Genomic DNA, 18,421 nt, shown 5'->3' on the forward strand with positions numbered 1-18,421 from the left:
CCACCCAGCCCCGCGGAGGGCCCTCACCCAGCCCGGGAGAGCCCCCAGCCCTCCCCACCCAGGCTCCCTGCCGGGGCCCTCAGGGCAGCGCCTGACCCTGAGCAAGCGGCAGCCCGACTGCTCTGCCTGGTGCCAGCCCCATGCTGTGTGGGCAGGTGGGCAGGGGCGTGACGACAGAGGGGCCCTCAGGACAAGCGCACAGCAGACATGCACAGCAGACGTCAAGCTTTATTGCAGCTGGCACAGCCCGCCGGTGGGGGCCGAGTCACCACCCACAGGCCCCCACAGCCCATTTCGGGGACACCAGAGGCCGAGGCTCTGACCTGGAGCCGCCTCTACTGTGCTCCAGGCACACCCGCCCTGCAGGACAGAGAGCTGGGGGCCCAGCGGGCGGGCTGGGGCGGTGCAGGAGGGCAGGGACCTGTCCCTCATCCCGCCCAGCCTGCAGTATGGCTTTGTGGTCCTCTTGCCACTGGGGGGAGTGGCAGGCGCCCCACTGGCCCTGCGGCACGGGGAGGCAACGCAGGGAAAGCCCTTGGGAGGAGAGGCCCCTCCACCTGGACCCGGCCAGACCGCGGGGGTCACGACCCGGCTCTGCTCCCCCAACAGCAGGTCCTCCTGTCTTTCCAGGCCGGCCGCAGGCGCTCAGCAGTGGACCCGCAGCACATCCTGGCTGGCAAAGGGCCGCTGGCAGGCGGGGCACGCGGCGGGCAGGGGGCGCTGCTTCTCAGCCAGGCAGGGCCGGCAGAGCAGGTGGCCGCAAGGCAGCTGGTACACGGGCTCCGTGTGGAAGTAGGGAGAGAAGGCTGTTTTGCAGGAGGCACACGTGGGGCCTAGGCCGCTCCCAGGCTGCTCTGGTGAATCGGGGAGGACAGACCAGGGTCAGGAAGAGCTGCCCCAGCCCGGGCTCCGTCCTGCAGGCAGGGCACAGCCTGGCGGGGGACAGGAAGCTGCCCCCCCCCCCCGCAGCGCCTGGCCGCGCCCTTCAGGCCCCTCTGGCTGCTCTGGGGGCAGAGGTGCAGGGAGCTGGAAGCTGGACGGCCTCCTCCCGGTCACCAAGTCTCGCTGCTCCCACACGGCTGGCTCCTGAGGCCCCTGGGCAGCCCGGGGCCCTTCCACCCAGCCCCTCAACAGGATGTCCTTTCCTGGGACAGGTGCTAAGGCCAGAGCCGGGCTCAGGCTCACGCCGACAGCCCTGGTGAACCACAGGGAAGGCGAGACCCGGCAAGGAACGGGAGAGCAGAGACGTCTGGTGCATCAGGGCCGGGCAGGTCACGGGGCAGGGGGGTCCCTGGAGGGCAGGGCTGACCTGAGCCCCCTTCCCTACCCAGCCAGCCGGCAACCCTTCCTGCCTGCTGGCTCCTGCTCTGGCCAGGCCTCCCGAACGAGGCCGCCCAGGCTGCCCTGCCTCCGTGCCGACCGCGGCCACCTCCTCCCCCAGTCCCTGCGCAGGAGGTGCCAGGGACGGCCTCGCGGCAGAGCCCTGGGAGCGAGAAGGGGCCAGGCGGCACCGAAACGGGCTGGCGCACTAGAGGAGGAAGGCAGAGGTGTGCCCTGGGCCAGCGAGTCAGGGAGGGCAGGGCTGCAGCGTGCAGGACCTCGCGGGCAGCGGGGGTTTGATTTGATTCCAAGTTCAATGGGATGCGAGGGAGGAGTTCCGAGTGGAGGACCATGACCTAGTTGACACTGAGGTCGGTCTGGCTCCTGTGAGGGGGGTGGGCTAGGGCAAGGAGAGCGTGGCCGCCACGGGGGTCTGGGCAGGGCAGGGGGAGGGCAGCCGGGCGGAGGGCACCCTGCCATCGACTGTGGAGGGGGAGGAACGAGACCTGATGAGCAGAACGTCAGAGTGAGGACGCCCCTGCCTGTGACAGGCCCGCCCACACGCTCGGCACCCTCAATGGTGTGGCGGGTGGGGTGGGGCTTTGGAGCAGATCTGAACGAGAAAGTTCACTGCTAAGGAAGACGACATACACACCCTCAAACTTCATGCTCCCATAAAATCCCCAGATGGGAAACAGTGAGATCAGAAAAATGAACTGAAGAGGAACAAAGAAGCCCTCAGGACAGGACACTTAGCTCCAGGTCTCACAGGGACGCCCAGGGCAGCCAGGCCTCAGCCCCAGTGACCACAGTGACCACAGAAACCTTCCTGTGAAGAGTCAGACTTCACGGGCTCCCCCGGCAGGAGGAGAGACCAGGTTCTCCCCTGGTTCCCGGGGCTGGAGCTCAGGAGCTGGGCACGAGGGTCCCTGAGCCCCAGGGGCCCAGCCTCGCACCCACCCGAGTGCTCCAAGGAGGGGGCCCCCCGTTACCCGAGCCGGTGCCAGCCCTCCAGGAAGCGCCGGTCCCTCTGGTGCCGAGCTGCGGGAGCTGGCCCCTGGTCAGCCGCGCCGTGAAGGAGGGCAGGGAGCCCAGGGTCGACGTCAAGGCAATCTCCAAGCTTTGTGACAGCTTCTGCTCATGGGACAGCGGACCTGTCGAGAGATGCCCAGGTAACAAGATCCAGAGACGGGCTTGGTCAAGGCGAAGACCAGCTCACACAGTCCGCCGAGGACCACAGAGGGGCACTTGCAACTTCAAACAGACACAACTGGGAAGACAGCTGTCCTCAGTGTCTACAGTGGAGCTGGGTGGCAGGCAGAGCCTGGGGACCTGGCAGTTGCTGCGAGTCCGCACTGCTTGGGGGTTCCTGGGCTCTGCACGAGCTCCCCCCGACAACTGCTGGGCGGGCGGGGGCCACCTTGTGGCTCACCTGCAGAACTGCACCCTATGCACCCTACTTTCTGAAGGCCTTCCTGCAGGCCATGGCCCCTGAGGGTGGACCCAACGTCCAGCCTTGTACCCCTGCTCCCTGCCCTGTCCCTCCCCAGTGGCCTGAGCTGCTCTTCCCACCTCCTTCCTTCTGGAGACCCCACACTCAGCAGCGCCGCTGGCCTGCACTAGCCTGTGGGCACAAGACAGCTGCTCCGACCGAGCGCAACACGGGAGACCTCAGCCCGCCCACCTCACCCACTACCCGCTGCCCAGGAGGGCGGGCCGGGGGGCAGGGACCCCACCCCACCCACCGCCCGCTGCCCAGGAGGGTGGGCCGGGGGGCAGGGACCCCACCCCACCCACCGCCCGCTGCCCAGGAGGGTGGGTCGGGGGGGCAGGGACCCCACCCCACCCACTACCCGCTGCCCCAACGACCGGAGTACAGGCTCCGGCCAACAGCCAACAAGGACTTGAAGCCTCCGGTGCCGCAGCTCAGTGAGGGAGGGAGCGTGGCGTGAATCCTGCCCCGTGGGCCCCGGTAACCGCGGCCCCACCAGCGGACAGCAGCCTCGGAAGACCCGGGGGCAGATGACCCAGCCCAGCAACCCCTGACCCCCGACTAGAGAAGCCACGAGGTGGCGACTGTGTGGAGCTTTATGTCGTGAGCTGGGTCATCTGAGCTGGCAGAGCACAGAACGGGCAGCGAGCCAGGCGTCCTCGGGAGGAGAGGGACGGTGGCAGGGCCGCGGCACGGTTACCTGCGGAGCAGTCCATGTGCGCCAGGCCGGGCTGGCTGGCGGCCTTCAGTTTCTTAGCGGTGTGGGTGTGCTCGGAGGCAGCGGGCGAGGCCGGGAGGCTGGTGGCGGGGAAGCAGGGGGCCTGCGCGGCCTGCTCCGCCTTCCTCTTCCGCGAGGGCAGGGCGATGGACGCGGGGGTCACGGCCAGGGCCGCCTGGGCTCTCCCCAGCGTGTGGCAGCCGGGGACGGCGTGCTGGAGCAGGAAGCGGTCGATCCGGGCCTTCAGGGACGGGTGAGGCAGGGGCTGGGCCTGCGGCGTGAAGGCCAGCCCCGTGAAGGGGTCGCTGGGCGCCCGGCCCCACGCCGCCTCGCTGCGGTTGCACTTCTCCAGCGTGCTCTGGTCAACGACCTTGCCCGAGGGCAGCAGCATGGGGCGCGGCATGATCTCCAGGGTGATGGGGTCCAGGAACTCCTCGGGCACGTCCAGCACGTCCGGGAGGACCTCGGCCGGCCCCTGCTGACCCGCAGACTGGCCGCCAGGGTCGCAGTCGCTCTCCATGGGCAGGGCCGGGGCCCGCGGAGCCAGGTCCTGAGGGAGGTTCTCCGAGGCGACCAGCAGGACACTGTCTATCACCTCCTGGGAGCAGGTTCTGGCCGGCTGGCCCCACACCTCCAGCCGCCGGATGCAAGGGACCCCGCTGCCCGTCACGTGGGTGATACAGAGCTTGAGGTGGGCCACGTGGTTCAGCGAGAGTGGCCCTTTACTCCAGAGCTCCTGGGCCACAACAGCAGGGGAGGGCAGTGTGGCCTCCACCGGGGCGAAGGGCGGCCTGGCCCGGAAGCCCCTGTGGCTGAACTCCACTCGGCTCTGGGTTTTCAGCGAGACCTTGCCCACCAAGGTGAACTCCTTGTCCGGGACGGACGGCTCGGCCGGGCTCGGGGCCGCTCTGCTGGACGTGTACACCTCCAGGCCAGCGACGCTGTGGCCTCCTGCAGCCGCGAGGTCGACGTTGACCCTACAGATCTCCACACTAAGGGGGAAGGAAACTGTCACATAGACCGGCGGCTTAATAAAGTACTCTGTCCTGAAACCACGGCTTCGCTTGGCGAGGTCCTCAGAGATGAGGTTTTCCACTTCGTAGCCATCAGCTGATATCTAGATGTAATGAGAGATGTGAGAGAGAGAAACAATGTGTTAGATGATGAGATTGTAAGTAACTTCTTCCCCTTTGAACACCTGTAACAGCTGCTGTAACCAACACCAGTGGAAACGTTGTGGTCTCTTTGTCCGAAGGAGTCAGCCTAACAATCTGAGAACTGACCCAGTGTGCTGAGTGCAGGGACTCCACACTGGGCTGGGGGCTCCCTTCCTCCCGGCCCCGGGCAAGCGGGGGAAGACCCCCTCAACAAAGGGGAGGCAGCTTGATTCACAGGAGCTCAGATGACAAACAGAGCCACTCTTTCTGGCACTGGAAATGACAAGAACTGGGGGTGAGGGTGGGGGAGCATTTCTACCTTCACTATGACTCTGAGAGGAATTAAAATTTATCACTAGAGAGAAAAGGACAGTGCATGCGGCCTTCCACGAGACGAGTCACGGCTGACCTTGCAACGGGGCTGCCTGACTCCTGAGGGGCAGCCGGAGCCCCACTCACCCACCTGTCAGCTGGAGTTCAGCACGAGGAGGGTGAGAGGGCACACTCAGCCGGAGCCCCACTCACCCACCAGCTGGAGTTCAGCACGAGGAGGGTGAGAGGGCACACTCAGCCGGAGCCCCACTCACCCACCCACCAGCTGGAGTTCAGCACGAGGAGGGTGAGAGGGCACACTCAGCCGGAGCCCCACTCACCCACCAGCTGGAGTTCAGCACGAGGAGGGTGAGAGGGCACACTCAGCCGGAGCCCCACTCACCCACCTGTCAGCTGGAGTTCAGCACGAGGAGGGTGAGAGGGCACACTCAGCCGGAGCCCCACTCACCCACCAGCTGGAGTTCAGCACAAGGAGGGTGAGAGGGCACACTCAGCCAGAGCCCCACTCACCCACCCACCAGCTGGAGTTCAGCACGAGGAGGGTGAGAGGGCACACTCAGCCGGAGCCCCACTCACCCACCTGTCAGCTGGAGTTCAGCACAAGGAGGGCGAGAGAGCACACTCAGCCGGAGCCCCACTCACCCACCTGTCAGCTGGAGTTCAGCACGAGGAGGGTGAGAGAGCACACTCAGCCGGAGCCCCACTCACCCACCAGCTGGAGTTCAGCACAAGGAGGGTGAGAGGGCACACTCAGCCAGAGCCCCACTCACCCACCCACCAGCTGGAGTTCAGCACGAGGAGGGTGAGAGGGCACACTCAGCCAGAGCCCCACTCACCCACCCACCAGCTGGAGTTCAGCACGAGGAGGGTGAGAGGGCACACTCAGCCGGAGCCCCACTCACCCACCCACCTGTCAGCTGGAGTTCAGCACGAGGAGGGTGAGAGAGCACACTCAGCCGGAGCCCCACTCACCCACCTGTCAGCTGGAGTTCAGCACGAGGAGGGTGAGAGGGCACACTCAGCCGGAGCCCCACTCACCCACCTGTCAGCTGGAGTTCAGCACGAGGAGGGCGAGAGAGCACACTCAGCCGGAGCCCCACTCACCCACCTGTCAGCTGGAGTTCAGCACGAGGAGGGTGAGAGAGCACACTCAGCCGGAGCCCCACTCACCCACCAGCTGGAGTTCAGCACGAGGAGGGTGAGAGGGCACACTCAGCCGGAGCCCCACTCACCCACCTGTCAGCTGGAGTTCAGCACGAGGAGGGCGAGAGAGCACACTCAGCCGGAGCCCCACTCACCCACCAGCTGGAGTTCAGCACGAGGAGGGTGAGAGGGCACACTCAGCCGGAGCCCCACTCACCCACTCACCAGCTGGAGTTCAGCACGAGGAGGGTGAGAGCGCACACTCAGCCGGAGCCCCACTCACCCACCCACCTGTCAGCTGGAGTTCAGCACGAGGAGGGTGAGAGGGCACACTCAGCCGGAGCCCCACTCACCCACCTGTCAGCTGGAGTTCAGCACGAGGAGGGTGAGAGGGCACACTCAGCCGGAGCCCCACTCACCCACCTGTCAGCTGGAGTTCAGCACGAGGAGGGTGAGAGGGCACACTCAGCCGGAGCCCCACTCACCCACCAGCTGGAGTTCAGCACGAGGAGGGCGAGAGAGCACACTCAGCCGGAGCCCCACTCACCCACCTGTCAGCTGGAGTTCAGCACGAGGAGGGTGAGAGAGCACACTGAGTGGACTGGAGCTCGCTGAACGAGCAGGAAGCGTGGGGAAACAGGGAGAGCAGAGATCAGGAATTTACTTATGTCTGCAGGCTGTGCTGTTTACCTTGTTGCAGCAGATTCTTGGTCTGAACTGTGGGAGGCAAAGGTTTATGACCATCTCTGCGACTGTCAGGGTGGCTTCCGAGCATCAGAACCAGCCTTGAATAGAAAATACAACGTGGATTAGACAAGATAAAGTCAATCTGAAACTTCTGGGAGTGGATTCTGAAGAGAAGGGAAGCAGAGGGCGACGACAGAAACGTCCACTCACACCACTCGCGGCCTGCGTTCACGTTCTGTCTCGCGTGGCGTGCCGCGGGGAAAACAGCCAGTCACTGCAGCACGGCGCAGGGGGCCTCCAGTGCCGACTCAGCAGGACGGCCGAGACCCGGCCGAGGCGAGGGCCGGGGGCCCTGCGGGCAGCTCCCCACCAGAAGGGGAGGCCACAAGTGTCGGAGTGCAGAGAAAGAACAGGCCTGCTTACCCAGAGGGATCAGAGTGCAAGGGGTCACAGAACACAACCCTAGAATTACTAAGCATCTTTGTTAGTTAACACTTGTCAATGCGATTACATTTTCTTCTTAAAACAAAAACAAGAAAAGGGAATAACATTATTAAGAAATAAAAAAATCTGGCCCTGGCCGGTTGGCTCAGTGGTAGAGCGTCGGCCTGGCATGCAGAAGTCCAGAGTTCGATTCCCGGCCAGGGCACACAGGAGAAGCGCCCATCTGCTTCTCCACCCTTCCCCCTCCTTCCTTTCTGTCTCTCTCTTCCCCTCCCGCAGCCGAGGCTCCATTGGAGCAAAAGATGGCCCGGGCGCTGGGGATGGCTCCTTGGCCTCTGCCCCAGGCGCTAGAGTGGCTCTGGTTGCGGCAGAGCGACGTCCCAGAGGGGCAGAGCATCGCCCCCTGGTGGGCGTGCCGGGTGGATCCCGGTCCGGAGCATGCGGGAGTCTGTCTGACTGCCCTCCCCGTTTCCAGCTTCAGAAAAATACAAAAAAAAAAAAAAAAAGAAATAAAAAAATCTGCCTGGCCTGTGGTGGCGCAGTGGATAAAAACAACCTGGAACGCTGAGGCTGCTGGTTCGAAACCCTGGGATTGCCTGGCCAAGGAACACACGACAAGCAACCCATCAACAACTAAAGTGAAGCAGCTATGAGTTGATGCTTCTTGTTACCCCCCCTTCCCTCTGTAAAGCCAATATATAAAATCTTAAAAAAAAAAAAAAATCTTAGGGTTGGAAAGCACCTCAAAAGGACATCTAATCCAAACAGACATTTTAATGACCAATGTCATTAAAACAGAGAAGCAGTTAAAGGTGGTCAAACAGTACAAACTTCCCGTCACAAGAGACATAGAGACATAAGCTCTAAAGATACAATGTCTAACATGGAGAGGACACCTCACGATTCTGTCCTCTGTATTTGAAAGCTGCTGAGAGAGTTGATCTGACAAGTTCTCACCACCAGAAAATAGCTATGTGAGCTGATGGATGTTAACTAACGTTTTACACAATCACTTTGTAATACACACACACACACACACATCAAATCACTATGTGGTACACCTTAAACTGTTACAATGTTGTATGGCAATTTCAGGGCAACAAAATTGGAAGAAAATGAAAAGATGACCCATGTCCAGCAGCCTCTGGTTCTCTCTGGAGAGACGCTGGGAAGCCAGCAGAAACATCTCTCCCGGTACCGCGGAGGACTGTGCCAACCCCATCCTGTTCGCCCCGGCCACAACCATCACATGCTCCTCGGCCCGCCGCAAACGCTCTTGACCACACTGTCCACTGGTTCTGTGGCCCACCAGCAAGGAATTTAGTAAAAAACCCAAAAAAACAGCTCCACAGCCCTGACCATGTGGACTGGGGATTGTACCCGCAACCCTGACACAATGGGATGACGCTCTAACCACCTGGGCTACTGGCCAGGGCCTTTAGGATAAAAAATCTTAAGTAGACTTTTGTCTTAGTACAATTTTGACATTTTTTTTCTTAAGGGGTCCTACATGTTTCTTTTTACTTGCTTGCTACTTATAAATAGGGTCCTTTCGCCCTGTTAATTTTTCTCACCAGTTATCCCTGTATAAGAAAACTTCTTACTCTGGTGCCTTTATTTTGTGCTCAGTTGTCTCCTTGACGATGTTGATTTTAACAGATTTTAGTTTCGTGGGTTTTGTTTTCTTTTTGTTTGTTTGGGGTTTTTTTTGGAGGCTTCTACAGTCTCAATAATAATGAGCCTCTTTCTCAAAACGGTAACCCTTATCTGTCTCCCACTTTATTACATAGCTGCAACTTCCAGAATTACATGGAATGACAGCAGAGCTGCTCCACTTGCTCCCGTTAGGAGACGCCTCTGGGGCCTCATCTTTGAACATAATGTTGATTGTATAGATTGAAGTTCTCTTTTTATGTTCACAAAGCATTCTAATTTTCATAGTTTTTTTGGGGGAAAAAAACCCTACACTTTGTATTCTGATTTTCTCTGCGTATTGACTCTTGTTATTTTCCTTCTCTAACAGACTGATGAGCTAGAACACATTTTTTTCTCATTTTAAACCTTACTTTTCTCCCTAGGATACTCTTCTATTTGTCTGCGGCAGGGTTTGAGATAATACTGTGTACGTGGAATATTCACAAGCCCTTATGCTAAACACGTGAAGGACAGAGATCAAAACGGAACGGTCAGGCAGTAAGGCTACCCTGTAAGACACCACAATGACAGACACGTGACATCACGCATCTGTCAAATCCCAGAGCTGGACAGCAAAACAAATGAACCTTAATGTAACCTGTGGACTTCGGTTAACAACAATGCACCAACACTGGCTCATCAAGTGTTAACAAATGTACCACAGCCTGACCAGGCGGTGACGCAGAGAACCCAGGTTCGAAACCCGAGGTCGCTGGCTTGAGCGTGGGATCATAGACATGACTCCGTGGTCGCTGGTTTGAGCAAGGGGTCACTCGCTCTGCTGTAGTCCCCCCCCCACCCCCAGTCAGGGCACATATGAGAAAGCAATCAATGAACAACTAAGGAGCTGCAACGAATAATTGATGCTTCTCATCTCTCTCCCTTCCTGTCTGTCCCTGTGTGTCCCTCTCTCTGTCTCTGTTTCTGTCACAAAACAAACAAACAAACAAAAACATACCCCAGAAATGCAAGAAGTCAGTAACAGCAGCACCTGTGCGCAAGGGGAGGAGGCACATGGAACGCCCTGCTCAGTTTTTCTGTAAAGCCAAAACCACTCTAAAAACAATACTAGTAGTAATAATAATAAAGGATGATGGGGGTGGGGGGAGTGACTAAAAACAAATTAGGACTAGAGATCCAATTGAAACAGTGACTGTGCCCTTACGGGACAAGTGTGGCAGAACCTTTTATTGTTTTTTGTGGGGTTTTTGTATTTTTCTGAAGTGAGAAGCAGGGAGGCAGAGAGATGGAGTCCCGCATGTGCCCGACCGGGATCCACCGGCATGCCCACCAGGGGGCGATGCTCTGCAGCAACCAGAGCCATTCTAGCAGTGCCTGAGGCAGAGGCCATGGAGCCATCCTCAGCGCCCGGGCCAACTTTGCTCCAATGGAGCCTTGGCTGCAGGAGGGGAAGAGAGAGACAGAGAGGAAGGAGAGGGGAGGGGTGGAGAAGCAGATGGGCGCCTCTCCTGTGTGCCCTGGTTGGAAATGGAACCCGGGACTTCCACATGCCAGGCCAATGCTCTATCACTGAGCCAACTGGCCAGGGCCTGTGGCAGACCCTTTTAAAAACAACTTAGAAATGATGGCATCTGTTTCCCTGGGAGACAGTGAAACCCAAACACTGTAGGTGCCCACAGGACAGCTTGCCATCGAGGTCTCTGCATGCTTTTAATCACCTTTCTGGGTCCAACACCCCTGGATACTTGAAGGTCAGGTGCCTCCTGCCTGGTGCTTAGTCTAGCCCAGCTCACCACAAGAAAACGCAAACAGCCTCACCCAGGAGGGCCGCCTCCTCCGTCCCGTCTGGGCCGTGCCGAGTGCTACCTGAACTGTCCACAAGCACCGTCCAGGGGAGACTTCAGCCTCCTCTCCAAACCTGGCGTCCAAGTACAGGAAAGACTAGGTCTGAGTGTAAACTGGGGGAGGGCGGGGACCCAGATCCCAGCACAGGGCCCTGCAGTTCGGAGAAGTGGCCCGGAGCCGGATAACACTGGCGTAAGACAGCAGGGTCACGAGGTTCACCAGCAGATACGTCCATACCCAGATCCCAGCACAGGGCCCTGCAGTTCAGAGAAGTGGCCCGGAGCCGGATAACACTGGTGTAAGACAGCAAGGTCACGAGGTTCACCAGTAGATACGTCCATGTTCACTCCAGAAACTGTCTTTTCATTACAAGAATTTTCAGGTAAAAAGGTCAAGATCACAACACAGTAGATACACACCTACCACCTGGATTTGCAAATGTTAACATTTTGCGGCCTTTGCTTCTCATTTCAGTGTTAAGAGCAAAATTTATCTGATATAAACAAGAAAAACCACAACCCCATTCCTTCTTCCTTCTTCCCAAGAAGCATCTGCAGCTGGTGCTCTCGCTCAGATCAGTCTAGTAATGTAATGTGTGTATCCATAAACAACACCGTGTTATATATTTTTAAAGTGCCTTAATGATAACACACCATAAGTATCATTTTGAAAGTTGCTTTTCTATTAAGCACCAATATTTTAAGTTTTCTGTGTTGAAATGTATAGTTTATTCATTTTCACTCCCTCATGGTCCTGTTCTCCAGTCTTTATATACGAGTCAATAAAACATGTATCTTTTTTTGTTTGTTTGATTTTGTTTTGTTTTTTGTGGCTCTTGATGAAAAAATTTGAAAAAAAAAAAAAACACTGGCCAAACGTATGCCCAGAAGTCAGGGAAGAATTCCCCATTGTACCACTTTGAACTGGGACGATGAGGACACAGGGCTGACCTCATGGGCAGTTCTGAAGAGTGACAGATGTTACACAGTCACGGTACAAGGGACACCACGTGTTTGACTATCGGAGCCAAGGTGCAAGAAAGAAGAGGAAGAAAGGGGAAGGGCACAGGGAGAGTCGAGGCCCAGAGCCGGACTGCACTGAGCGTCCCTGCACCCCGAGGAGGCCGGAGGGGAAAGAGGAAGCGGCACAGGCAGGTGAAACCCCACGGGGAGGGCCTTCTGAGTTATGCCCTGGGGCTCCAGACCCCTTCGCTGGTGGGCTGGGGGACAGATCGAGAATCATGAACTCAAATAACTGAGCCATCGTCAGCATTTAAAAGAGTCAGGAATAGAAAGGAGCCCTGGCCGGATGGGTCGGTGGGTTAGAGCTCTGTCCCCAAGTGCAGAGGCTGTGGGTTCAGTCCCTGGTCAGGGCACTTACAGGAGCAGATCAATGTTCCCGTTTCCTATCTCTCTCCCTTCCTCTCTCGCTAAAATCAAGACATAAACTTTTGGGAAAAAAACAAAAAGAACAGGAGATGTCAGAGTGCGGCACACAGGAGGGTGACCCGTGTTTCGGGAAACTTGTCTCAGATATAGATAGAGAACTGCATCTTTCTTTCCCCTCCCCACCCTTTCCTCCCTAGGTTCGGGTGTAAAAGGTATTTCTTACTGAGTTGTAGTAAAAAAAAAATGTTGAGGCCCTGGCCGGTTGGCTCAGTGGTAGAGCGTTGGCCTGGCGTGCAGAAGTCATGTTCGATTCCCGGCCAGGGCACACAGGAGAAGCGCCCATCTGCTTCTCCACCTCTCCCCCTCTCCTTCTTCTCTGTCTCTCTCTTCCCCTCCCGCAGCGAGGCTCCATTGGAGCAAAGATGGGCCCTGGCCGGTTGGCTCATTGGTAGAGCGTTGGCCTGGCGTGCAGAAGTCCCGGGTTCGATTCCCGGCCAGGGCACACAGGAGAAGCGCCCATCTGCTTCTCCACCCCTCCCCCTCTCCTTCCTCTCTGTCTCTCTCTTCCCCTCCTGTAGCCGAGGCTCCATTGGAGCAAAGATGGCCCGGGCGCTGGGGATGGCTCCTTGGCCTCTGCCCCAGGCGCTAGAGTGGCTCTGGTCGCAACAGAGCAACGCCCTGGAGAGGCAGAGCATCGCCCCCTGGTGGGCAGTGTCGCCCTGGTGGGCGTGCCGAGTGGATCCCGGTCGGGCGCATGCGGGAGTCTGTCTGTCTCTCCCCGTTTCCAGCTTCGGAAAAGTACAAAAAAAAAAAAAAAAAAAAAAGATGGCCCAGGCGCTGGGGATGGCTCCTTGGCCTCTGCCCCAGGTGCTAGAGTGGCTCTGGTCGCGGCAGAACGACGCCCCGGAGGGGCAGAGCATCGCCCCCTGGTGGGCGTGCCGGGTGGATCCCGGTCGGGCGCATGCAGGAGTCTGTCTGTCTCCCCCGTTTCCAGCTTCAGAAAAATACAAAAAAAAAAAAAAAAAAAATGTTGAAAGCCACTGGTCGGAGAGAAGGCTTATTATAACCAGTTTAAAAGAAAAAAAAGACACAAACAAAAAGTCTGCCATTAACGCCCTGAATAAAAGCAGTGGTCCCCAACCACTCAGCGGCAGCTCACCCTTCCAAGGGTTTCTTTTTCCTCGAGTTGACGGGTCCCTGCCATCTTTCTTTGCACCACATGAGGGGCTATCTTTGCAAATGGCTTCCAGAAGACATCAAATGAGTATCAAAGTACAAACTACTTAGAAATAAACTAGCAGTCTCAGTTTTTCCCTTGACATATCCTTCCTTCAATTTTTTTCATGGAGGGAGGGGCATGCCTTAAGCTGAGGAGAGGAGGAGCATGGGGGGATTTAACACATCACCGAGTATCTCCAAGGGTTTCAAAGCTACCTCACAAGAAATCTTTCATTTAAAAAAATTTGTAATTAACTTTTTAAGATCACTGCAGGTTCCCAGTCAGTCATTAAGAGACCTCAACCAGCTTAACCTCCGTGGTAACACCATGCACAGCTACAGTGTAACATCACGACCAGGAAACAGACTACGACCCAGTCCTTCCGTCAGATTCCCTGTCGTGCAGGCACTCACTCGTGCCTATGTACTTAGTTCTGTGCAACTTCATTCAGTGCACAGATCTGTCATCGCCACCAGTGAAGATACAGGACAGCCCCTCACCTGGGCTTCCCTTGAAGGAGCCTTTTATAAACCCAACTACTCTGACTTGCAGGAGTCTTGAAGTCCTAAGCCTCTCCAGTGAACACTTCTGGTAATTCCACAACCCAGCCTGGAAGAAACAGTCCTGAGTAACACACTTATTCGTGCTGCACCTGTCGCTTAAATGATAAATACGGCTATGTAGAAAAATGCAAAGGTATACGCAAAGAGCACAAAGCAGAAGAATCAGGACCACATGCCTGTCAGAACTCTGTATTAGGAACAGGTGCCCTCGAAGAGCTGTGGACAAGCAGGAATTTAAAATACGCCATGTATTCCAGTCGTGGGGTGAGTTGGTTTTTCCCTGCCCGACGTTTCAAGTCGATGTAAGTAGTGACACCCTGAGGACTCCCAAGGCCTCAGGGTGACGTCGGAAAAGGACAGGGTCTGGGTGCACGCCCACAGCACTGCCTGCGGCAGACAGCCCGACGGGACGGGACAGCCCCTTCTCCCTGCCCCCCCTGCACTCGGGCAGAGCGAGGGGAAGGCTGAGAAGGGAAGGGCTGAGAAGAGACTGAAGGTGGGGTGCCCACCCCCGGGGTCCACCCAGGATGGAGGTATTCTGGAATGTGGGGCTCTCAGGGCTGAAGCCGGGAGCGCCCCGGGCAAACCGGGCCAGGCTGGGCCCCCCACCTGCAAGGCTGCTGTCTGTGCTGCTGTGGAGCCTGAAGCAGCCAGACAATCGCTTTTGCTGTTGAAGACGGGGGGGGGGGGGGGGGGGGGGGGAGCGTGGAAGAAGAATTTAGACAAGAATAAGGTGACCGTGACCCCTTCTCGGCCCCCGAGCAGCCGTCTTCCTTCGGCTACAAAGCTGCCGCCGGGCCGAGTTGCACAACCTGATTCTGAACCTCACGGAACTGAGAGGGAAAGGAATTCTGGCAGTTACACGGATTCTAAAGCCTAGGCTCAAACAGGTTACAGAGGAAAAGAAAAAAGAAGAAAAGATTACCTGTCAAACAAGAGAAAAGCATTTAACCTCAAGGAGTGGGTGGAATACCAATGCACTGAGCAATTTCATAAATTGGGCCCTTCAGCTTTTAAGGAAGTACAATACTTCTTACAATTTCTATATTGAGTTACTTGCCCATCCATGAAAAAAAGTCTGACTTACGTGCATTCTTCTTAGAGCTGGTTAGAAGGAAAGACGGCTGTCCCAGCCTGTCCCACACAGTCCTCGCCAGGAAGAGGGGCACAGAGACCAGGACGTAGGCGTGGGCCCCGGAGAAGCTGCAACCCTACACACTCGGGAGCCAACTCACTCTCCAAGGTCCTAGCATGCACAAGGCACCCGGCTAGGCACAAGTAGACACATTTTAAAAACCCACAGGCTCAAAGCAGGGCACAGATGGGTCCAGTTTTTTAAGAGACCCATGAACTCAAAATGAGGGCACGGACAAAGTCTAATACCACTTACTCAGTGCCTAGATAGCCTGTCAGCAAAGCCCCAGGGAGCCCAGGTGAGGCAGGCAGGCTCTCCACAAACAACCCTGACCTCACTCCACCCTGCCCTCGGGCCTCATTCCCTCTGTTCTTGCCCCTTTCCTGAATCCTCAAGTCATCTCTGAGTACTGGACCCTTTCTTTCCTCAACGTAGAAACATTCAGGTCTCTTCCGCCCTCAACAGCCCAGCCAAAAAACCCTGCCTTGAAGGCCCTGGACGGTTGGCTCAGTGGTAGAGCATCGGCCCAGCATGTGGAAGTCCCGGGTTCGATTCCCGGCCAGGGCGCACAGGAGAAGCGCCCATCTGCTTCTCCATCCCTCCCCCTCTCCTTCCTCTCTCTCTCTCTCTTCCCCTCCCGCAGCCAAGGCTCCATTGGAGCAAAGTTGGCCCGGGCACTGGGGATGGCTCTGTGGCCTCTGCCTCAGGCGCTAGAATGGCTCTGGTTGCAACAGTGACGCCCCAGATGGGCAGAGCATCGCCCCCTGGTGGGCATGCCGGGTGGATCCCGGTCGGGCGCATGCGGGAGTCTGTCTGACTACCTCCCCGTTTCCAACTTCGGAAAAATACAAAAAAAAACACCCAAAAACAAAACAAAAAACCTGCCTTGGTACTGTGCCTTTTTTACGGTTGCCCACTTAGCAAATAAAAATTTTAAATGCTCATGATAAACAACAGATTTTCCCCCATTAGTATTAGAATGTCCCATGTGTTATTTGGGAAATAGACTAAACAAATTATTTATTGCACATTCAGTAAACTAGGAATAGAAAGGAACTTCCTCAACACAACGAGGGGCATTGAGGAAAAACCCACAGCTGATAACGCAATGGTGAGAAGCTGAAGGCACTCCCGCTAAGATCAGGAACAAGATGAGGACGGCCCCTCTCACCACGTCTATTCCATCCCGTACAGGAAAGTCTAGCCAGCACTCAGGCAAGAAAAATAAGTAAGAGGGTACCCAAAGGAAACAGAAGTAAAACTATCTCTATCCACAAACCACCATGATCCTATATAGAGAAAACCCTAAAGAATTCACATGCATACATACAAAAATAAACTACGAGAGTTGATAAAAGAGTTAGGTAAAAGTACAGGGTAAATCTGTGGCATTCCTACACATTAACAAGGAGAAGTTTGTAAAGGAAATTAAGATAATTCCCATTACAATAGCATCACAAAGAATAAAATAGGAATAAATTTAACTGAGGAGGTATAAGACTTGTACATTGAAAACTACAGAATGTTAACGAAAGAAATTAAAGAAGACCTAAATAAGTGAAAAGACATCCTGTGTTCATGGGCTGGTAGCTTAATATGGTTAAAACTGAGCCCTGCCCAGAGTTCAACTGGTTAGAGAATCGTCCTGAAGCACAGAGGTTGCTGGTTTGATTCCCAGTCAGGGCACATATAGGAACAGATTGATGCTCCTCTCTCTCTCTGTCTCCCTTCTCTCTAAAGTCAATTTAAAAAACCCTGGAAAATGCTAAATACCATTAGTCACTAGGGAAATGCAAATCAAAACCACTTCATACCCACCAAGGTGGCTATTTAAAAAGAATACCACACCCCCCCTGGCCAGGTAGCTCAGTCAGTCAGTGTTGTCCTCACACACCAAGGTTGCGGATTTGACGCCCCAGCTGGGCACATATGGAAAGCAACCAATGAATCAAGTGGAACAATTAAGGGGAACAACAAATGAATGGTTTTTTTCCTCTACCCCTTCCTTTCTCTCTTTAAAATCAATCAATAAATAAAAAAAAAAAATATTTATTTATTTATTTATTTATTTATTTTGTATTTTCTGAAGCTGGAAACGGGGAGAGACAGTCAGACAGACTCTCCCATGCGCCTGACCGGGATCCACCCGGCACGCCCACCAGGGGGCAACGCTCTGCCCACCAGGGGGCGATGCTCTGCCCCTCCGGGGCATTGCTCTGTTGAGACCAGAGCCACTCCAGCGCCTGGGGCAGAGGCCAAGGAGCCATCCCCAGCGCCCCGGCCATCTTTGCTCCAATGGAGCCTCGGCTGCGGGAGGGGAAGAGAGAGACAGAGAGGAAGGAGAGGGGGAGGGGTGGAGAAGCAGATGGGCGCTTCTCCTGTGTGCCCTGGCCGGGAATCGAACCCGGGACTTCTGCACGCCAGGCCGACGCTCTACCACTGAGCCAACCGGCCAGGGCCTAAAAAAAAAATTTTTTTTAAACACCAAAAATAATCAGTGTTAGCAAAAACGGAGCCCTAGTACACTGCTGCTAGGAGTTTTCAATGGCAGAGCCGCCGTGGGACAGTGTGGCCACGCCTCAGGAAGTTACACAGAGAAGTCACCAGTGACCCAGCAGCGTCACTCCTGCAGATCTACACCTGAACGGACTGGGAACCGGGGTTCAAACAGAAGCCGTGTACAGGACTGTGCACAGCAGCTCTATTCCAAACAGCCCAGACGGCCCGAGGCACAGCCACAGGAGGACTGGGAACCGGTGTGTGTACAGGACCGTGCACAGCAGCTCTATTCCAAACAGCCCAGACGGCCCGAGGCACAGCCACAGGAGGACCGGGAACCGGTGTGTGTACAGGACTGTGCACAGCAGCACTGTTCCAAACAGCCCAGACGGCCCGAGGCACAGCCACAGGACTGGGAACCGGTGTGTGTACAGGACTGTGCACAGCAGCTCTATTCCAAACAGCCCAGACGGCCCGAGGCACAGCCACAGGACTGGGAACCGGTGTGTGTACAGGACTGTGCACAGCAGCTCTATTCCAAACAGCCCAGACGGCCCGAGGCACAGCCACAGGAGGACTGGGAACTGGTGTGTGTACAGGACTGTGCACAGCAGCTCTATTCCAAACAGCCCAGACGGCCCGAGGCACAGCCACAGGAGGACCGGGAACCGGTGTGTGTACAGGACTGTGCACAGCAGCTCTATTCCAAACAGCCCAGACGGCCCGAGGCACAGCCACAGGAGGACTGGGAACCGGTGTGTGTACAGGACTGTGCACAGCAGCACTGTTCCAAACAGCCCAGATGGCCCGAGGCACAGGCAC

The 18,421-nt window shown here is 56.4% G+C and overlaps 1 protein-coding gene across 2 annotated transcripts in view; it reads right to left on the minus strand.

The window, feature by feature from the left end:
* Positions 1–210: 210 nt before the first annotated feature.
* The window catches only part of UBOX5 (U-box domain containing 5), a 29,922-nt gene continuing 11,711 nt past the window's right edge, over positions 211–18,421 (minus strand). The window contains exons 2-5 of one of the 2 annotated variants that reach the window (XM_066384291.1): positions 6,854–6,948; positions 3,513–4,647; positions 2,313–2,474; positions 211–849 (exon numbers count right to left, since the gene is read on the minus strand). In XM_066384291.1, the coding sequence (XP_066240388.1) occupies positions 728–849; positions 2,313–2,474; positions 3,513–4,647; positions 6,854–6,907 (1,473 nt within the window). In that variant the 5' untranslated portion in view covers positions 6,908–6,948 and the 3' untranslated portion in view covers positions 211–727. Of the gene's footprint in view, positions 855–2,312; positions 2,475–3,512; positions 4,648–6,853; positions 6,949–18,421 lie in introns of both variants that reach the window. The other variant, XM_066384289.1, reaches the window with a different exon arrangement.

Source organism: Saccopteryx leptura, chromosome 5, assembly GCF_036850995.1.
Source record: "Saccopteryx leptura isolate mSacLep1 chromosome 5, mSacLep1_pri_phased_curated, whole genome shotgun sequence".
Classification (NCBI taxonomy): domain Eukaryota; kingdom Metazoa; phylum Chordata; class Mammalia; order Chiroptera; family Emballonuridae; genus Saccopteryx; species Saccopteryx leptura.